Raw genomic sequence first — 19,468 nt, 5'->3', positions numbered from 1 at the left:
TATTCAGATTGGTCTTTCCTTTTTTCACACAGTGAGCTTCTGGAGAAAGGGCTCACATTTCATTAACCTTTAACCTTAAAGACCAGTACAGACAGGGGCTTCAAATATATCAGCCAAGTGAATAAATTAAACTACTCAAGGCCCAGTGAAAAGGGCCCTTTTCTGAGATTCCACAGCACTGTCTTCACACTTCCACCACACACTGCTTTATATTAGTTATTTGTGTACTTTCTCCACTAGGAGAAATACTGGGAGTTCAATACCTTGAACTGCTATTATCTTTGTTCTCATCTGCCACCGAATAAATGACGTGACTGATCGAATTAAGGAATATTTCAATCTCTCTGGTCTATTCCTTTCAGATCCTTCCCAATGATGCATACATATATAAATCTCAACGTAAGAAATATCTGATAGCTTAGTTAAGCAAAATAATATACCAAGGAAATCAAGATAACTAAAAATGTTATCAAAAACCTTAATATTGACACTAAACAAACAACTTTTAAGGTGGACAAATAATTTTATTTTGTGCATGCAAATACATGTCAAGTACTGCAAACTTTTTCCATCAATTTTCTCTCAAACACTGAAAATCATGATGCTCTATTCTGTGAACAGCCAAAGCTAATATCTCTTCACTTCAGTCCTACAGAAAAAACACACAGAATTCACTCTTCGCTATTCACTACCATCACAACCCTCATTGTTCCATCTCTGCCCTCCCCCCATATACAGGCCTTATAAGTCCTAGCCTTCCCCCACTTAATCCTATTCCTATAGCACAAAGGGAAACATTACAATTTGGAAATTCAAATTGAAATAAATGGAATAGAATTTATTCCCATATATATTCCCCATTTCATTGTACAGAATTATTTTAAATTATAGTTTTAAATAGAAGCTGAGTATATGCCTTAAAAATGAGCATTAAATCCATCTTAGAGATGGTGCCTGCTTTTTACATGATGGGTGTACACCATCTTTAATTTCATTTACATTTCAATCGAACAATAGATTTGCAAAGAAAATGTCTAATACAGACGTAAAAATATTCACACTAGAGCTTCACAATCGGTTGTACAATTGACAAACAGGCCTCTTTTCCCAAACTTTCCAGCTAAGCAAATTTGTAAAATGTAATCAATGCAACAAGAAAAACATTTCTCTTTCACTTCCAGGGAAAAGAATATGCAATAAACAGTATAAATGCAGACAGCAGTTGCTGTAAGCTAACCACGATACTCCCAAGTGGCTGTACAGTGGGTATGTGCAGTACAAATAAAAGCCACATGTGTTGTATCACAACTACAGTATAATTGTTTGCCCAGCTAAGAGAATGCATGCACTTCCATGCCTTGGGTTATAAAGTGAGGCCTAATTCTTGACAGATCGATGGAATATATGCAAATGACCTTGTCTTTTGGCAGTACTAAGTGCACCCAGTGTCTGTGTTCCACTGGTTTGAAGATATTTTTAAATTTTTATTTAAAAAAAACAACAACTACAACTGCCAATTTTGGACTTGGGCGAGTAACTGCTCTTGGAGTAAAAATAAGACTCCACTCAAATGTAGAGTGCTCTGATCAGTGGCCTTAACACCTTGTATTCCCTCGCCAGCAAAGGGATACAAAGAAACTGCTAGTATAAAGGAGTAACTAGCAAATTTATTCAATTTATCCAGAAAACGGGATACTCCTTGAGCATATTCATCTTTGTTCTGCTTGCAGAAGGGGTTCTTATGTAGCAGCTACAGTAAGTGATCCCATCAACACTCTTCATTCTCTAAAACACAAGACAAGCTCTTCCAGTTAACTAATACATAGTTGCAGTGTAACGTGCTCCTGTAATGACTAGTCACCAATACTGGTGACAGTCTGCTCAGAAAATGACTCAAAGAAACTAGGGAAGGAATATTCAGATTCAAAGTTGAAATCACATGCTGAATCTGATCATCACAAATTCCATCCATTAATAAGATAACCATGACTTTAACATCTAAAATGCAAAAAACAAACAAACAAACAAACAAAAAACAAACAAACAAAATACAAGTTAGATGGCTTTTAAAACAATGTTTTCAAATGTTTAAATGATCCCATTTTTAAATTCCTACAAACTGCTGTGCATCCTGTAATTTTTTCAAGGTAGCATATAAAATTGGAATGTGCTTTATGTAACAGGGTGGGGCAAAAGTAAGTTTAGAGTTGTTCACAGATTTCTATGATCAACTGTGAGCTTACTTTTGCCCCACTATTAAGAACTTGAAATTTGAGTGAAAGTGACTAGATCCACACAAATGGAAAATTTCAGCCCTAGGTTAGGAGCTTTCTTTCATTCTCTTGTGAGAATAGCTTCTATGAAAAAAATCAGGGCCACCGACTCAATGAAGTACCTTCTCTTGAAAATACACAACATTCATGCATGACATTGGTATATCAGGTGGTATTGAGAGATGAAGTTATGGCAGCAAAGACAAGGAAATCTGCTTTGTTCAGAAATACATGTGTAACTTTCTCAGAATTTACCAAATGAAATTAAACAACAAAGGAGAAATACTGATGCTACATTCACAGTATCTAAATGAGGCACATGGACTTCAGAATGGGATTTAGAAACTGAAAAACATAAACAGTGGAAAAACAAAACCCAACAACAAAAACAAAACACCATTTCCCACTTTCCAGATCTCAGACTACTGTTTTCTAATTACAGCATAGGTAACACATGCAGTTTAGTTATCAATATTAAAAATTTCTTCTCCAATTGCTATAGCCTTTGATTTCTAACATATATACATCCCATGTTGGTAAAAGGGTCAAATGACAGGGATTGCCCCAATTTTAAAAAGTCTCATCTTATGCCTGATTTGTGTTTTTTCTTCTAAGACATCAGCAGGTACCATTTTGAAGAAGGATCAGATAAACTGAACTTTCTTCTCAAGTGGCAGAGAACCAATGTCTTTACTTCCCATTACACCCACGAGAAACAAGATGGCTACCACATAACGAATGCCATACAGAATAATCCCACACAGAAACAATTCCTATGTTGTTAGCGAGAATGAGAGTAAGTGTTTAAGAACAGGGAGTTATTGTTTTATGGGATCACCTGCTGCAAGACAAGCATTATTTTAATATTAATGTTCTGAGACATACCAATAACGTTGGCAGGTATATAAAATACACTGATGCAAATGTAATTTCACTGGACAAGTAGGCAAACACCTAAGCAGTTTATCCCAACCCCCTCCAGAAGAGCACAACCACGTTTCAAAAATCTTGATTTTAAAATTAAAAAGATATGGTTAAATACACAAGATCAATTTATGTAGTAATATCCACCCTCAGAGCGTGCTGAAGATGTTTTGCGTAGTTCTGTAGCACAGAGGGTTCTTTCCCTGAGGGCACATAAGGAGCTCTCCAACTGTTAATAGGTCTCTATTTTGTAACAAAATAGCAATTTTTAAATCTTAAAAAAAAATACATTACCTTCAACATGGAAGATCTCACTATTTAAATATCCATGAAATAGACATTATGGTTTGCATATCCTTTTTGGAAACACAAACAGCAAATAAAGTACATTGGAAACATTTCAAATGTAATAAGCGCATATTTATAGAAAGGTTCTGATATAAATTATATAACAATCATGTTCCTGTAATATCCTAGGCTAATTTATAATGTCAGAAATAAGTTAATGTAACATGGTTTAAAACTCTTGTTCCTATGCATTTCAGGTTACAGAGTGAAATAAATAAAATGTCTTCGTAGGGAATAGGGAGCACTGGCCATGGCAAAAAAGTACAGTACTAATAACCGAAGGAAACTAAGTCAAGGCTACTGTGCTGTTATGTTACAAACATCTTCATACAGTTGAGTATTAAATAAATGTGTAAGATCTTCCATACTGACACCAGAATATCAAAACTACCCCTTTGTTTCTCAGGTATATTTACAACGTTATCAGTCACCTTATGAGCATGTTCATTAAGACAGGTATCAAACACCAGTATTTACTCATTCTGATCAAGAAATTTCAGGGAAATGTGAACCCTCCCGCCCCTGGAAATGCGCACAAAACTTGTTATCAAAATCTTATCTGATACAATGCTGTGGTTTTGTAAAACAACTAAATAGCTCAGACGACCAATAACATGATCCTGTTTAAGCATTTTGCTAGCAGGAAAAGCCCTTACATACAGTACACCTGGTGAAAGATCAGCTTGGCTTAAAATATTCCAGTACAATTTTCAGAGTAAACAACTTCACAGAAGTTAATTAAAAAAAAATAGTAATAAAAGTCAAACTAATCTTAAAGAAATGGGGGAAAACAAACCATAGGTAAGATTACCAGGAAGGAATGCCCAACTTTTGCTTTTACATGCTGACTGAAATTTAGGTTTCAATAAAATACCTCCAAAAAATCTGGGGTATGCCTAGTTGAATATACTGCATACATTCAGATGCCAAGTCAAAACACTTTCAGTCACATGTTAGCAGGGCAGAAACCATTCATGTTTTTAAGTATGAATAAAGGTTAGACAATGTTCTATTATTACATGGTTCATAGTCTTATCAACCTAACAGTAAAAAAAAAAAAAAGAAAAAAAATGGAAAATTAAACCCCAACATCAAGTAACAATAAACAACATTTAACCAAGATAATGCAATGAACATCCAAAATAATTAGTTTAAATTAAAAACCCAGCAACACCATCTTGTTAGTCAGTGCAAACTCTACATACAGGGTTTTCTCAAGGAAGCTGAAAGCACCTGATTCTTTTGCCAAGTCATCAGAATCAATAATGGACAGGCTTAAATCTGCATTTTAAAAAACTGCCATTACATTAGTGCATAATTTATCAAAATTGTAAAAACGATTCTGCATAACTTAGGAGAATTTAATATCTAGTACATCAGCTGAAAGACTTAGGCACTTGGTTATATATTTAATTACTTCAACAAGTAGCCTGTGTATAAATATTAACAAAGCAGAAACTATTATTGAAAAATGGAAAATTAAAAAAAAAATTTTTAAATGCTACAGATAAAAGCACTGCACCACAATCCTACATATAATGCAGTAAAGAAAGCTAGTATATAACCCTGCAAAATTCTATAGTAAGAACATCTAACTCCACTCTTTAAAGTAAAAAACAAAAATAAAAAATCCATGCAAAGTCCCATGAAAAAGATAAATAAAGCAGCTGGAATGAGATGGAAATTTCTCTTAGTGAAACATAAAATAGAAATAAATAAGTTAATTAAGTCTACTTTCACTAGATGTATCATTGTAGGATCCTGCTAGTTTAATAACTGAGTTGTTAATTTTCTATAGAAGCCATTTAAAATAGGAAATGGCTCAGTTACTGCACCGGATTGCTACAAACTCATAAAAAGCTGCTTGAAGCTTAAGTTAAATGTCCAAATTCCAATCACTTCTGGAAAGTGAACATGTTACACCCTAGTAAATTTTCTTTTTTTCTTTTTTCATAATGCTAATGCAAGAGGGCTTGAAGTATCAAAGAGTCCACAGGAACTGGATGCCCCCAGTAATATCTTTTTTTTAAAAAAAATATACATTATATAATATATATATTATATATATATATATAAAAAGCTAGTGTAAATGCTTCCATGGTATGGTCACAAATTTGAAAGATGAATCTCCTTTCAGCTGTTAACCATCTTCCCATTTGCAACAACAGGTTTTAAAAAGTCATTTTTATCTTCAGACATAACGTGAGTTTTCAGAATGAGGTTGCCCACGCTGACAGATGTGGTGATGGGGAGGCAACTTGCATTGCTAATAGACACTGGAAGTGGCTGGCTAAAGCAAGCCGTTACTGGCAGAATTGTTTTTTGCTCCTCCCTGAGAAAAAAATAAACGACATTGAAAACAAATTAGCTTTACTTAATACGTATGTAAAAGGTTATACCAAACTTTAAGAGCTTCTAGCAATGGCATGTCTTTAACACTAAAAAGTATCAGAGATCACTAAAAATGTCCTATTTTTCCAATAATTAAAATACTGGCTAATTTCAGACCAACAAACTATCAAGTTTAAGATTAGCCCATATTTTTTACAGTAATTACACACAGGCGCGATATTAAAACCAAGTTCTCTAACCAAGATTTTAAAAAAGGGAAACCCTTCATATAGGTTTTAATTCTCCATTTGTCATTTATAAAATTGGCTATCAGACTGCGGAGTATACCCTGATGCTAGAGCACAAAGACTAATTTTTACCCCAAGAAAAAGTAAATTTCAGGCTACTAAAATGGACTACTTTGTTAGTTTTCAAATTTAGTTCTTCTCTCCTAAAAATCTAGACTGATCAAAATCATTGCCCATTGCATAAGGTCTTCCTCTCACAAGATAAAAAAGAGTAAAAAATGAACTAGACACCACATCTATTTCACTTTAAATATTCATGGTTATGAATTTTCTGTCTAACACTCACAGAATCACCTGGTCTTCACCTAAACTCTGTCTCTTCTGCTCCAGTGGCTCCTTTGGGTGCGGTTGGACTGGATGCCCATTTTCCACTGCAGTTCCATTCAGCAACTGATCATTTTGAGAACTGATACCAAGCTGTATATCCAGGATCTCCTAAGAAAATAAAGTGTCAATCCTTCAGTATGAAAGTATTTTATTTTAGTTGCCAATGGAATAAAGCCTCCTAAGCATCTACCTGTGTTACTTACTTCAATTTGTTCACTCTGTCCATCAGGTTCATCAGTGTCAAGTGCCGAAAGCTCTAATTCAATATCCCTGTCAGGCTTAGTATCAGTTGCATCTTCTGTATAATCACTCTGGAATGTAAAAAAAAATAACGATTTTATATCTGTGGAAACTAGGGCTTCCCTTTTAAATTTAAGTGGGAATCCCAATGATCCATCTAAAAAATTACTTAAGAAATCTGGGACCACAATTTTATTGCTACTGTTAAGTTTTAAAAGCAAGCACGTAAGAAAAAGGCACACTAAAATGCACTAAGTAAAGACATAAACGTATGCACAGCAACAGTAAACAACAAATACATTTAAGCATGAAGCTGGTAGATTGTTTCTTTACCTCTCCATTTCTCAACTCAATTTCCTTGCTTAGTAGATTTAAGGTAAGGTGACGGCCTTCATCCAGGGAGTTCCACTTCTGTTGCATGGCCAGAGCATTGGCCTCCCTCTGAAGAAGCAATGAGTTACTCTTGGCCTAGAGGGGGGTGAAAAGTAAAGTTAGCTTCCAACCACCATTCTATTTTTCAAAAAGTCAAAGCTGAGTGACACAGAACCTACCTGCTGGAGTTCGATGCTTAAAAGGTCTCCAGTACTGGAATGCTTTCTATGACAAGATAAATCAGTAACAATGAATCTGTCCCTTTAAAGAGAAACATGTTTATTGTAATAAAAGTAAAATAAGTGAAGCAGCTAAAGCAGTAATAACTATATTCAACATGTTTTATTTAACAGATCGGTCCTGAAAATCTCAGTCATCATTCCAAATGTAAAAGTAAATATTTTTTTCAGAAATTTGTTGCATAGTTAAAACTAGCAAAGCACATTTTAAAAATAATTGGGGATAGAATCTGTACTCTGAGGATATATACAAGTCTGAGAATAGAAAATCCTCAAAAATTAAGAGTAACCTTACCGTTCAATATAGTGTGCTGATGATGTGGACTCACTACCATAAGAACTCCACCTTGAATCAACAGCATTGACATAAGGGACATAATCTATAGAAATGTATAAAGAAACAATGATCAGAGAAGTAAAAAATATGTGAATAAATTTTTTTAAGATTTACTTATAATTTAAATTTTTTTTTTTTTAAATTTCAGAGAGGAAGGGAAAGGGAGAAATAGAAATATCAATGGTGAGAGAGAATCGTTGATTGACTGCCTTCTGCACGCCTGTGACTGGGGATTGAGCCTGCAACCTAGGCATGTGCCCTTGACAGGAATTGAAACCAGGACCCTTCAGTCAGCAGGCTGATGCTCTATCCACTGAGCCAAACCAGTTAGGGCATGAATGCGATACTTTTCAAAAAAGATTCATATTTTATCCAACGAGCCATGTTCTCTTGGCTAGATCATTTAATTCTGAGTTTCCTGTGGTTGTTAAACTGAGGATTAAAAAAAAAAAAAAAAAAGCTAAAGATAACAACAAAACAAAAAACGCTAAAGAAAGCTTTATCCTTTGCAACAGCATGGGTGGACCTGGAGAACATTATGCCAAGTGACATAGGCCATTTAGAGAAAGACAAGTACCATATGTGGAATTTAATGGAACAAACTGAGCTACCAAGCAAAATAGAGACAGACTCATAGATAAAGAGCATGCAGACAGCCTGGGGGATGGGAGATGGGAGGTGGGAGGAATTGGGGGGGGGGGGGGAGAGAGAGGGACAAAAAAAAAAAAAAGAGATAAAACTCATGGACATGGACAACAGTGTGGTAATTGTGGGATGCGCGTGGGGTGGAAGTGGAGGTGAAAGAGGGCATAGGGGTGATAAATGGTGATGGGGAAAAATAAATAAATAAAAATTTTTAAAAAAACAGGGCTGCCCTAGCTGGTTTGGCTCAGTGAATGGAGTGTTGACCTGCAGACTGAAGTTCTGCGGCCTGGGTTCGATTATGATCAAGGGCACATGCCTGGGCTGCCAGCTGGATCCCCAGTGGGGAATGTGCAGGAAACAGCAGATTAATGATTTTCTCTCATTACTGATGTTTCTATCTCTCTCTCCTTTCCTCTCGGAAATCAATAAAAAATATATCAAAACAAAACAAAAACAACAACAAAAAACACTGTGCTGGAGTATATCAGGTACGGTATTAGTTAAACGGGCTACCTGATATGCTGATGGGCTTAGTCGCACTTCCTTGGGAAGCAGTGGCCTGCACAGGATCCGTGGTATGGTATCCTGTACGGGAAGATCTGGAAATTGCACCCCATTTTGAGATGATAGGTCCGTCACTAAAAGGAATTATTGGGTCTTCTTCTTTTGTCCTTCTCTGAGTTTCAAATAAATGTACTCTTCTCTTAACATCGCCACTGTCTAGATCCTGCATGAACCAAAGAAAATCAGTAATAGGATTACTGGCAATTACTTCAGCTAGTATTACAGACACATGCTTTCAAAAGACATGTAATTAAGTTTTCTGCTAAATTCAACACTAGCTGTAGATCTCAATGACAATCCAACATCTATTTTAAACCATCGAACGGTGCTCAGATAATTTAATCATTAAATTCAATTTAGTTCAGACTTACAGCAACAATGAAGCTGAAAGTATTCAAATATTCTAAAATCTAAGTCAACATGCATAACAGCCTCCCAGCCCCTGGAATCATACCATTAACACAGCATTTGAATTAGCAATCACATCTCTGGGCTCTGAATCAATGACATTTATACAGGAGCCTATTGTGCCACATGACCAGGGAGAATAATGGGAAAGATGGTCTTCTTCAAATTTTGTCCCACTCACATTGTCAGAAAGCTGGTTAAAAAACAGAAAAAGGCACAGCCAGTTAGTAAAAAACTTAAATTTATACACTTGTAACCAATACTGAACAACTACTATAGAATACAGAGGTCTTCATAGTGAATAAACCTACAGTGACTAAAAAAACTGTCATGAATAACATAGTATTTTTACTTGTCTTTATATTATTTAGTAATAGAAAATAGAATGTCTTCTTCTTTTTCCTTTTCTTTTATTTTAAGTGCTCATAAGGAATCCCTCACTGATACTATTAAAACCAATCAACAAATCATTTACAGCAGCTTCTAACATAAGGTGCTCCAGAAAAAAAAAAAAAGAAAACAAACATACACAGATTACAATCCATGTCCTAAAGTAGTTTATCATTTTGAGAAAAGAATAAGGAAATAAGGAAACATAATGGATAAACCATACTGTATTAAATAAAGGACAAAAATAATGCAAAGAAGGCTCTGGATCAAGAAGGGGAAGTGGATAAATTTTAGAGAGACTATAAGGATAACTGTAGAACAAGAATACTACAGTTGAAAGAGTCATTAAATCCAGTTTATTAAATAGATAAGAGAACTCAAAGCCAAAAAGATTAAATTACTTATCCCAAGTCATATTACTAATAGCAGATCTGAGTCTCAGGGAAATACTTTCTAAAGCATAGTATAAGAAAATGTAAATCCAGTTTTCTAATTATTAAGCAAGTGGCAAATCTTTCACTCTGTTGTCAAGATGTTTACCTGTTCTTAAGAAGTCTAAGTTTGATGGGAAAAATTTGGATCTAGTTTAAAAATTCAATAGTTTATTGAAATATTCATGGATGGGCCCTGGCTGGGTTGCTCAGTGGCTTAGAGCATCGTCCTGATGCACCAACATTGCAGGTTTGACCCCCGGATAGGGCACATGCAAGAACCAACCAATTAATGCATAAGTAGATGGGTCAACTAATCCCTGTTTCTCTCTCTCCTTCCCTCTCTAAAATCAACAAATACAAAAAAAATTTTTTTAAGTTAAAAAGAGAAAAAAGAAATGTTCATGGATGAAAATATTTGATGTCTAGGATTACTTCAAAATAATCCAGTAGGAAGAGTGGGTTCAAATAAGGTTCACTGAGTTGATAACTATGGAATCCAGGTGAGGGCACATGGGGTTTATTATACTATTCTCTCTACTTTTGTTTAAAAGTTTTCATAAGGAAGAGACTCAAAAAACATTTTTATATTAGAAACTCTAGGGATGGGGAATAAACTAGAGGAGTTTTTAAAAAATGGTGTGTTTAAATATAAAAGTATTAAAAACACCAGAATAGATTGAAATGATTCTGGTTTAAAAACTTGTTTTGTGATGACAAGAAAAATAATTCATGATGTAAAACACCATGAGTAATACAGTAGGCATTTCTGCACCTTTTGTAAAGTAGAGAAGAAATATTTCAGGTAGACCAAGATTCAATTCTCAGCTACTTATAGCCCGAATCTATTAATTGGACAAATTACTTAACTTCTCTGGGTAGGATTCCTAACCTAAAAAATATAGATAACACCTACCTCCTAACGTTTTGTGAGAATTAAATAACATTATGTAAATGCTTAGTACAGTGCCTGGCATAAGTAGGTGCTCAATAAATGGCAGATATAAATGCTGTTATTAATAAAAACCATAAAAAATGAGAACTATACTGCTGAAAATATTTTGAATTCTTGGTGAAAAAAGAACTATGTCTTAAAGGTCTTCAGAGTCTCACAAAATCTATCCACAATGCTTACAAATTTAACATGTGTTGAAGTAAATTCAGCTGCAAACCAAACGATTGCAAAATATCCAGCACAGCTAACCCTGGACTGAACGAGTGCTCTGAAGTCAGTTGTTTGACCTATCCCTGCATCAGGTGACTGAAACCTTGCTTACCTCAGTGCGGAAGTCTACACCTAACAGAGGAGAAGGTGGTGTTGGAGACTGCGTTGCCACAGGAAGAGCTGGAGAGACAAGAGGTGCTTTCTGAGTGTGGTACTGTGCCCACTGTTCTGGCTTTCTTCTTATCTGCTCCTCGCAACTGGTCTTCAAATGACCACAAGGATCCTAAGGGGGAATAAAAGAAACAATCTTAACCATGTAGGGAGCAGTAAGTAAATTTAGCTATATTCTGTGGAAATAAAGTATATAATTTATTATATGTTTGGGACAAAAAACAATACAACCGGGAAGTCATCCTAGCCTATTCCGAAAGGGTCAAGGTATATTAAAATAAATCTGAGCACTCACTTTTGGGATTTTGGAAAGTCATTTGTATGAGTGTGGGGACACTGAAAGTAAACCCTATTCCTATATTTTGAAGATTTCTTTTTACCTTCCCAAAAGTTTCCTATCCAAACAACATTTACTGAGCATTAATACGTATCAGGTCCAGTTCTAAGAGCTCTGTTTTTCTGATTTAATCCTCACAACAGCCTTATGAGATAAGTACTACTATTATTCCCATCAAACAGATGAAAAAACTAACAGAGAAGTCAAGTAACTTCCATAAGTCACACAGTGAGTGAGTGGAGGAGCGAGGATATATACCTGGATGGTCTGACACCAGACATTGGGTTCTGAACCATTACACAACAGCAGCATTCCTATTTCCATCATCACTTACTCTTGGTAAAGGCACAGTTGTCCTTGGTTCACTTGGTTGCTGACAAGCCACTGAGTAATAGCCATCTAAGGAGTTAAATCTTTCTCGCAAAGACGTCTGATAGACAGACGAGTGCATCACATCCATAGGAGGTAAAGAATTGCTTCTAATAATGTCATCTCGTTGGTACATAGGTGGACGCCAGATGCGCCTACTGTCGTACACAGGAGCATACATTCCAGAAGGTACTGTAGGAACTGGTCCATATGGCTGCGGAGGAGGAGGCTGGTAAGGAGAATTCATTCGATCTCGAGGGGAAAATGTACTGTAATGATCGGCATATGGCATAGAAGCAGGTGGGAGGGAGGACTCTGGAACATTATTGGACCTCACAAAGCGAGGAACACAGGGAGCCACACCAGCTGGTACCGTTGGAGGTGGTGGGTAGTATCCTTAAAAATTGGAAAGAGGAATATTTAATGCAATCTTTGTAAAATCCAACATTTTATAATGGTTTAAGTCTAAAGCAATATTTAAATGTGGGAAAATAAAATAAGCTTTGACCTTATTTTAGTTACCCCTGCTTTTGAAAGAAGCTAAACCCTTTCAAGACACCGCTATATGAAAATCAGTAACATTCATTACTTTGTTAAACTGCTCTCTAAAAACACATCATAGAGCTATTAACAGATGGTTGGTAAATTTCCTCCTAGGGCATCTATTGCCACAGGCTTTGAATTAAGTAATTATAATTACATCTTCGATTCTTAACCTTGTTGGGAGCTGAGGTTAAAACCTTTTTCAAAATATCTATAAGTTGTGTGTATCTTTCCAAAATTATACCTAAGTATTTAAACCAAACAAACATGTTGCATATCATTTCAGGGGATTTACAAAACTCCCTGAAGCTCTCCTATGGACCCTATCTTTGATTCATAAGAAAGACAACTCTAAAACTATTTGTATATATTAGAATTTTATATTCTTAGGATAAAAAAGAAATTTAGGGGTCATGAAGTCCAAAGGATTATTTTTTAAGTGCAAATATTCTAGATAGACATAAATTATTAACTTACTTATCTAAGGGCAGCACATGTTATATTAGTTTCTTTTTTTCTTAGAACTGTCTAAAATTACTTACCTGTCTGTGGGTACTGTGGGACTTCAAAGGGTATCTGAGTTCTTGGATCTTGAAAATACTGAATGTTTTCAGAATGCTGAGGATATACTGGTACTCTAGTTATAAATGGGCTGGATTTTGGAGGCACAGAATTCAGTTCTGTTCCAACATTAGAGGGTCCAGCTGAGGTAGCTGCTACACTGCTTACAGGAGTCTTGGGTGGAGAACCAATTTTACTGGAGAGAAAATTTAACAAAAAGCAAATGATGAATCACTGTCTATGACTCTTAAGTCTTCATCAGTAGGCATTTTTTTTTGGTAATTATATAGCAAAATAACTTTTTATTTATAGAAATTATAGAGAAAGATATTTTATATACTATATACAACAATTATATAGAAAGATACTTTAGGAATTTCCATAATGACACATAAGGCAATGAATTTCATTGTCACCTAACACTGCTAACTCACAGCAGCATCATGACAGATCTCTGATAAGAACAAAAAGAAATAACAAACAAATCCCAGGCACTAATGTGACCCATCAGTTTCTTTTCACTTGTTTTTTGAACGAAAGTTTTTCCTATTGAAAAAAATTCCTTTTCAATAAGTCCTCAACAGAAAAAACATAGTCTACCAGTAGTATTCTTAGGGACAAAGAAGACAGACATGAAAAGGGTTGCTCCATTAAGAGTTAGCTTAGCTGAAATATAAACACACAGAGGAACATCCAGACAGCCATTTTGTTAACTGCTGTCTCTCCAGGACTTAGAACAGTTCCTGGCACACAGAAGGCACTAAACAAACATTTGTTGGACAAATGAAATAGTTCTTTGCCATGCAGTACATATCTGTTGGATGAACAAAACTCCAATGAAATAGCTACTCATTAAATTAATACAACATACTCAAACTTTTTATCTTAAAACAAACACACACACACACACACACACACACACACACGAAGGAAATGGAATGAAGTATACAAAGTGATGCAAAGCAAATGAAAACAAACAAACAAACAAACAAAAACACGAAAAACCAAAAACCCACAATGGATTTTCTTTGTTGAGTCACCAAGCAATCAGCTCCACAGGACCTCATTATGGCTTTAAGAAGTCAAAGTGTTAGCCTTGATCAGGTTGTGGGTTTAGCCTCCAAGTCAGGGCACATACAAGAATCAACCAATGGCTGAAACCGGTTTGGCTCAGTGGTAGAGTATCGGTCTGCGGACTGAAGGGTCCCAGGTTCGATTCTGGTCTGGGGCATGTACATTGGTTGGGGGCACATCCCCAGTAGGGGGTGTGCAAGAGGCAGCTGGTCGATGTTTCTCTCTCATCGACGTTTCTAGCTCTCTCTCTCTCTCTCCCTTCCTCTCTGTAAAAAATCAATAATATATATATATATATTTTTAAAAAATCAACCGATGAATACATAAATAAGTGGAACAATAAATCGATGTCTCTCTATCTCTTTTCTTTCCCCACTCTAAATTCAATAAATACAAATTTAAAAAGTCAAACTAAAAATGCATCACCACCAAAGCAGTATTAGGAGAAATGTTAAAGGGACTTCTTTAATAGAAGAAAAAAATATATAAAAGATCCAATATAATAAAAGGGTAATATGCAAATAGACCAAATAGTGGAATGACTGGTTGCTATGATATGCACTGATCACCAGGGGGCAGATGCTCAACACAGGAGCTGACCCCTGGGTGGTCAGTGCACTCCCACAGGGGGAGTGCTGCTCAGCCAGAAGCTGGGCTGGCGGTGGACAAGCACAGCAGCAGTGGTGGGAGCCTTTTCTGCCTCCATGGCAGCACTAAGGGGCAGTGAGCCAAGCAGTAAGGAGCAGAGAGGTCCCATACTGCAAGAGGGCGCAAGCCAGGCTGAGGGACCGACCCCCCACAAAAATCCCCCCCCCCACCAGCGCACGAATTTCATGCACTGGGCCTCTAGTATGAATAATAAAGTGGAAATAACTACATATCTATCAACAATTACCTTAAGTGTAAATGGATTAAATGCTCCAACTAAAAGACACAGGGGTGGATAAATGAATAAGAAAACAAGACCCTTCATATGTTGTCTACAAGAGACTCACTTCAGTTGGAAAGACACACACAGACCGAAAGTAAAGGATGGAGAAAGATATTTCATGAAAATAAAACAATCAAAAACTAGGGTGGCAATACTTATACTAGACAAAACAATTTAAAACAAAGGCTACAACAAGAAATAAAGAAGGACCCAGCAATTCTGCTCTGGGTATTTACCCAAAGAAACCCAAACACTAATTAGAAAAGACATATGCACCCATATGTTCGTTGCAGCATTATTTATAACAGCCAAGATATGGAAGCAACCTAAGTGCCCCTCAATAGATGAATGAATAAAGAAGTGGTACATATATACAATGGAATATTACTCAGTTAAAAAAAAAAAAAAAGGATGAAATCTTGCCATCTGCAGCAACATGGATGTACCCAGAAGGCATTATGTATGCTAAGTAAAATAAGTCAGATAGAGAAAGACAAATACCATATAATTTTACTTATATGTGGAATCTTAAGAAAGCAAAAATAAATGAACAATCAAAACAGAAGCAAACTCATAGATACAGAGAACATTTTGATGCTTGCCAGATGAAAGGGGAATTGGGGTGATGGATGAAAAAGGGAAAGGAATTAAGAAGTACAAATTGGTAGTAATAAAATAGCCACGAGCATGTAAAGTATATAATAGGAAATAAAGTCAATAATATTATAATATTGAATGGTGACAGATGGGGTGATCACTCTGTAAATTATATAAATATCTTATCACTATGTTGTACATCTGAAGCTAATATAATATTGTGTATCAACTGTAATTGAAAAATTATGGGGAAAAAAAAGCCAAACTTTAGCAGAGCTTGACATGTGGTGACTCAAGGAAATGATCTTATTAATGAAACAGAAATTCAATACGCTGTATCTCAACTATTGTAGATTAGAAGGGTTTTCTCAGACCAGAGAAGCCCCTCTAAAGCTGGAGTAAAAGCAATGAGGAGAACGTGCTGCCTTTAAGTCTAGCAGGTGTTTACTTCTATGTGTAACTGGATATTAAATGTAGGAAATAAAGAACAGCGGGGTAATTTTTTTTTAATATACTTTTTTTATTTCAGAGAGGAAGGGAGAGGGAAAGAGAGAAACATCAATGATGAGAGAGAATCATTGATTGGCTGCCTCCTGCACGCCCCACACTGGGGATTGAGCCTGAAGCTCAGGCATGTGTCTTTGGCCAGAATCAAACCCGGGACCCTTCAGTCCACAGGCCAATGCTCTACTCACTGAGCCAAACCGGCGAGGGCAAAGAACAGTGGGGTAATATTTGATAGAAATATACTGACTTAGATTTCAAATATATTTTAGAGCTACATTTAGTCTTTGAAGTAAAATAAAGGCAATAAAGGAAATGATGAGAATTTCCTTATAACAAATAACACTTACTGAGCAATTAGCATTCTAGGCAGTATGCTGTGTTTTTACATAGAACAGGGGTCCTTAAACTTTTTAAAGTGGGGGCCAGATCACGGTCCCTCAGAGAGCTGGAGGGCCGGACTATATGAACTACTAATTCCTACAATAACACCTCGGCTGCGCTCACTGTCCAAAAAACCTGGCGGGCCGGATCAGACTCCTCTGCGGGCCGTATGTGGCCCGCGGGCCGTAGTTTGAAGACCCCTGCCCTATAGCATCAGTTACTTTTTTTAATGTCCAAAAACACTTGGAACACAACTCCATTATAGTACCTTTCACAATATATTACATATCACATCTGTCTTAGACTACAGGAGAAGACCTTTAGAGGCAGGAAGTATATCCAGTTCATTTTCATTACTACACCAGCTGGCCTGGTGTTTGGCACGCAGAAGACCCATAATTCTTGATTGAATAAATATATGATTTATATTAATTTATTTAAAAGTTTCCTCCTGGCCGAACCGGTTTGGCTCAGTGGAAAGAGCGTTGGCCTGCAGACTGAAAGGTCCCGGGTTTGATTCCGGTTAAGGGCATGTACCTTGGTTGCGGGCATATCCCCAGTGGGGGGTGTGCGAGAGGCAGCTGATTGGTGATTCTCTCTCATCGATGTTTCTAACTCTCTCTCTCTCTCTCTCTCTTCCTCTCTGTAAAAAAATCAATAAAGTATATTTAAAAAAATAAAAAAATAAAATAAAAAAATAAAAGTTTCCTCCTGGTCAATCATATTTAAAATGAGATATAATTTACCTTTTTAAAGTATGCCCTTAAGTGATTTTTGGTATATTCACAAGATTTTGCAACTATTAACATTATCTACTTTTGAAATGTTTCATCAACCCCAGGAGAAACCTGTACTCATTAGTATTCATTCCCCATTCCCTTTTCTCCCAGTCCTAGCCCCTAGGAACTACTAATTTACATTCTGTTTATATAGATTTGCCTATTCTGGACATTCAAATAAATGGAAATATACACTATGCGGCCTTTTGTATGAAGCTCCAATGTTACTTCATTTATGTAAATGCTATCTCCAAAATTATATCATCTTGTTTTACAAGACAGAGATATCTTATACATCTCATGTATTTTCAAGAGTGCCAAGAACAGAATTCAGAATGTGTGCAAGTAACACTAGCTAACTAGACAATGCTCTCTGATATACAATTTCTAAAATCTCCCCAAGGTAAGAGTATAATGATCATTTAATAAATAAATTCCCTATCACATGCTAACTGCAGAAATAAAAACTCTAAAGTGCTTACTCACCCATCATTTATTATATGAAATCACCAGCAGTTTACTGTGTGCCTAGCATAAACCTAGCGTAAAGTTTTTCCCCTGGAAGGTATATACTAGATACAGGTGACAAAATGTGAACATACTTTAACTTGGTTTTTAAGATAAAAGAATACCAAAGCATGGAATTTTAGAGGTGGGAATTACTTTTCAGATCATCGAAAAGTTTTAAAACTTTTTCTTAAAGCACCAAAACCCCTTTGCCAAATTAAATCTTATGCTGAAATCCAGCAATAATGGAGGCAATAATAATAACAGTTATTTATTAAATGCTATGTGCCAGGTGTTGTTCAAAGCACACTGCAGTATTAAGTCATTTTATCTTCACAATAATAGAAACTATTATTATACTAACACTATGGATGAGTAAACTGAGGAAAACAGATTAACTGGCTAGGAAACAGCCAGAATTTGAACCCAGAGAGTTTGGCTCCAAAGATTTCCCTCTTAATTTCTACACACCATTACAGAATATAGAGTAGAAGTGTTCTCATTAAAGCAGGAGCTGGAGGCTCAAGCCTCTCACCTGCTTAGGTTTCTACTTAATTCCTTTCTGGCACCTCTATGGACTCAACCCTAAAGTTTAAGGAAAGAAGGTGTGAAAAAACAAATCTCGTCCAACCTCTTAGTTTACGATTAAGGGAAACAAAAGCAAGTTCAAGTGACTTCCCAAGGTCACAAAGCTATTCAGTTACAGAGCCAGGACTAGAACTCTAATTTTTTGGAATTTAGTACCGTTTCTACATTAAAATTCTACTAACTGCCAAAACTGGTTTGGCTCAGTGGATAGAGCATCGGCCTGCGGACTGAAAAGTCCTGGGTTCAATTCCGGTCAAGGGCGTGTACCTTGGTTGCGGGCACATCCCCGGGAGGGGGTGTGCAGGAGGCAGCTGATGGATGTTTCTCTCTCATCAATGCTTCTAACTCTCTCTCTCTCTCTCTCCCTTCCTCTATAAAAAGTCAATAAAACATATTAAAAAAAAATTCTACTGCTTTTTCTCGGGAAAAATAAGAATACTCAGGCATTTCTAAAAAGTCTAAGTAACTCATATTAAGTATTTTTACCTACTACTTACTTTTCAGTTACTGACTCTGACGAAGGCCCAGCAGCATTCTGACCATTAGTGCCAACCTTTCCCACTTTCTTCACAGTCTCCAGAGCTCTTAATGTACTGTCAGCATTACGTGGGATTAGCTGGGAAACACTGTTTTCTGCATTGGAAATTCCATTTGTACTTGGAACAATTTTCCCCGTTGCTTCAGTACTTCCTATGACAGAAATGACATTTCCGGCTGTGGTTGTGACAGTGTTGTTTACACCAACTTTATTTAGAAGAGGAAATGTTCTTACAGTTGCATTGATCTTTTTGTTCCTTAATCGATACCTGTTTTAAAAACAA

The 19,468-nt window shown here is 36.2% G+C and overlaps 1 protein-coding gene across 4 annotated transcripts in view; it reads right to left on the bottom strand.

The window, feature by feature from the left end:
* Positions 1 to 811: 811 nt before the first annotated feature.
* The window catches only part of RC3H2 (ring finger and CCCH-type domains 2), a 40,078-nt gene continuing 21,421 nt past the window's right edge, over positions 812 to 19,468 (bottom strand). Inside the window, exons 10-21 of one of the 4 annotated variants that reach the window (XM_084899920.1) lie at positions 19,145 to 19,453; positions 13,265 to 13,479; positions 12,145 to 12,575; positions 11,415 to 11,585; positions 9,363 to 9,509; positions 8,858 to 9,071; positions 7,658 to 7,742; positions 7,303 to 7,384; positions 7,085 to 7,219; positions 6,715 to 6,822; positions 6,471 to 6,619; positions 812 to 5,877 (exon numbers count right to left, since the gene is read on the bottom strand). In XM_084899920.1, coding sequence (XP_084756046.1) covers positions 5,679 to 5,877; positions 6,471 to 6,619; positions 6,715 to 6,822; positions 7,085 to 7,219; positions 7,303 to 7,384; positions 7,658 to 7,742; positions 8,858 to 9,071; positions 9,363 to 9,509; positions 11,415 to 11,585; positions 12,145 to 12,575; positions 13,265 to 13,479; positions 19,145 to 19,453 — 2,245 coding nt within the window. In that variant the 3' untranslated portion in view covers positions 812 to 5,678. The remainder of the gene's footprint in view (positions 5,878 to 6,470; positions 6,620 to 6,714; positions 6,823 to 7,084; positions 7,220 to 7,302; positions 7,385 to 7,657; positions 7,743 to 8,857; positions 9,072 to 9,362; positions 9,510 to 11,414; positions 11,586 to 12,144; positions 12,576 to 13,264; positions 13,480 to 19,144; positions 19,454 to 19,468) is intronic. The other 3 variants (XM_084899921.1, XM_084899922.1, XM_084899923.1) reach the window with 3 other exon arrangements.

This window comes from Pipistrellus hanaki, assembly GCF_964339955.1.
Source record: "Pipistrellus hanaki genome assembly, chromosome: 11".
NCBI lineage: Eukaryota > Metazoa > Chordata > Mammalia > Chiroptera > Vespertilionidae > Pipistrellus > Pipistrellus hanaki.
This window is presented reverse-complemented; position numbering and strand designations above follow the sequence as displayed.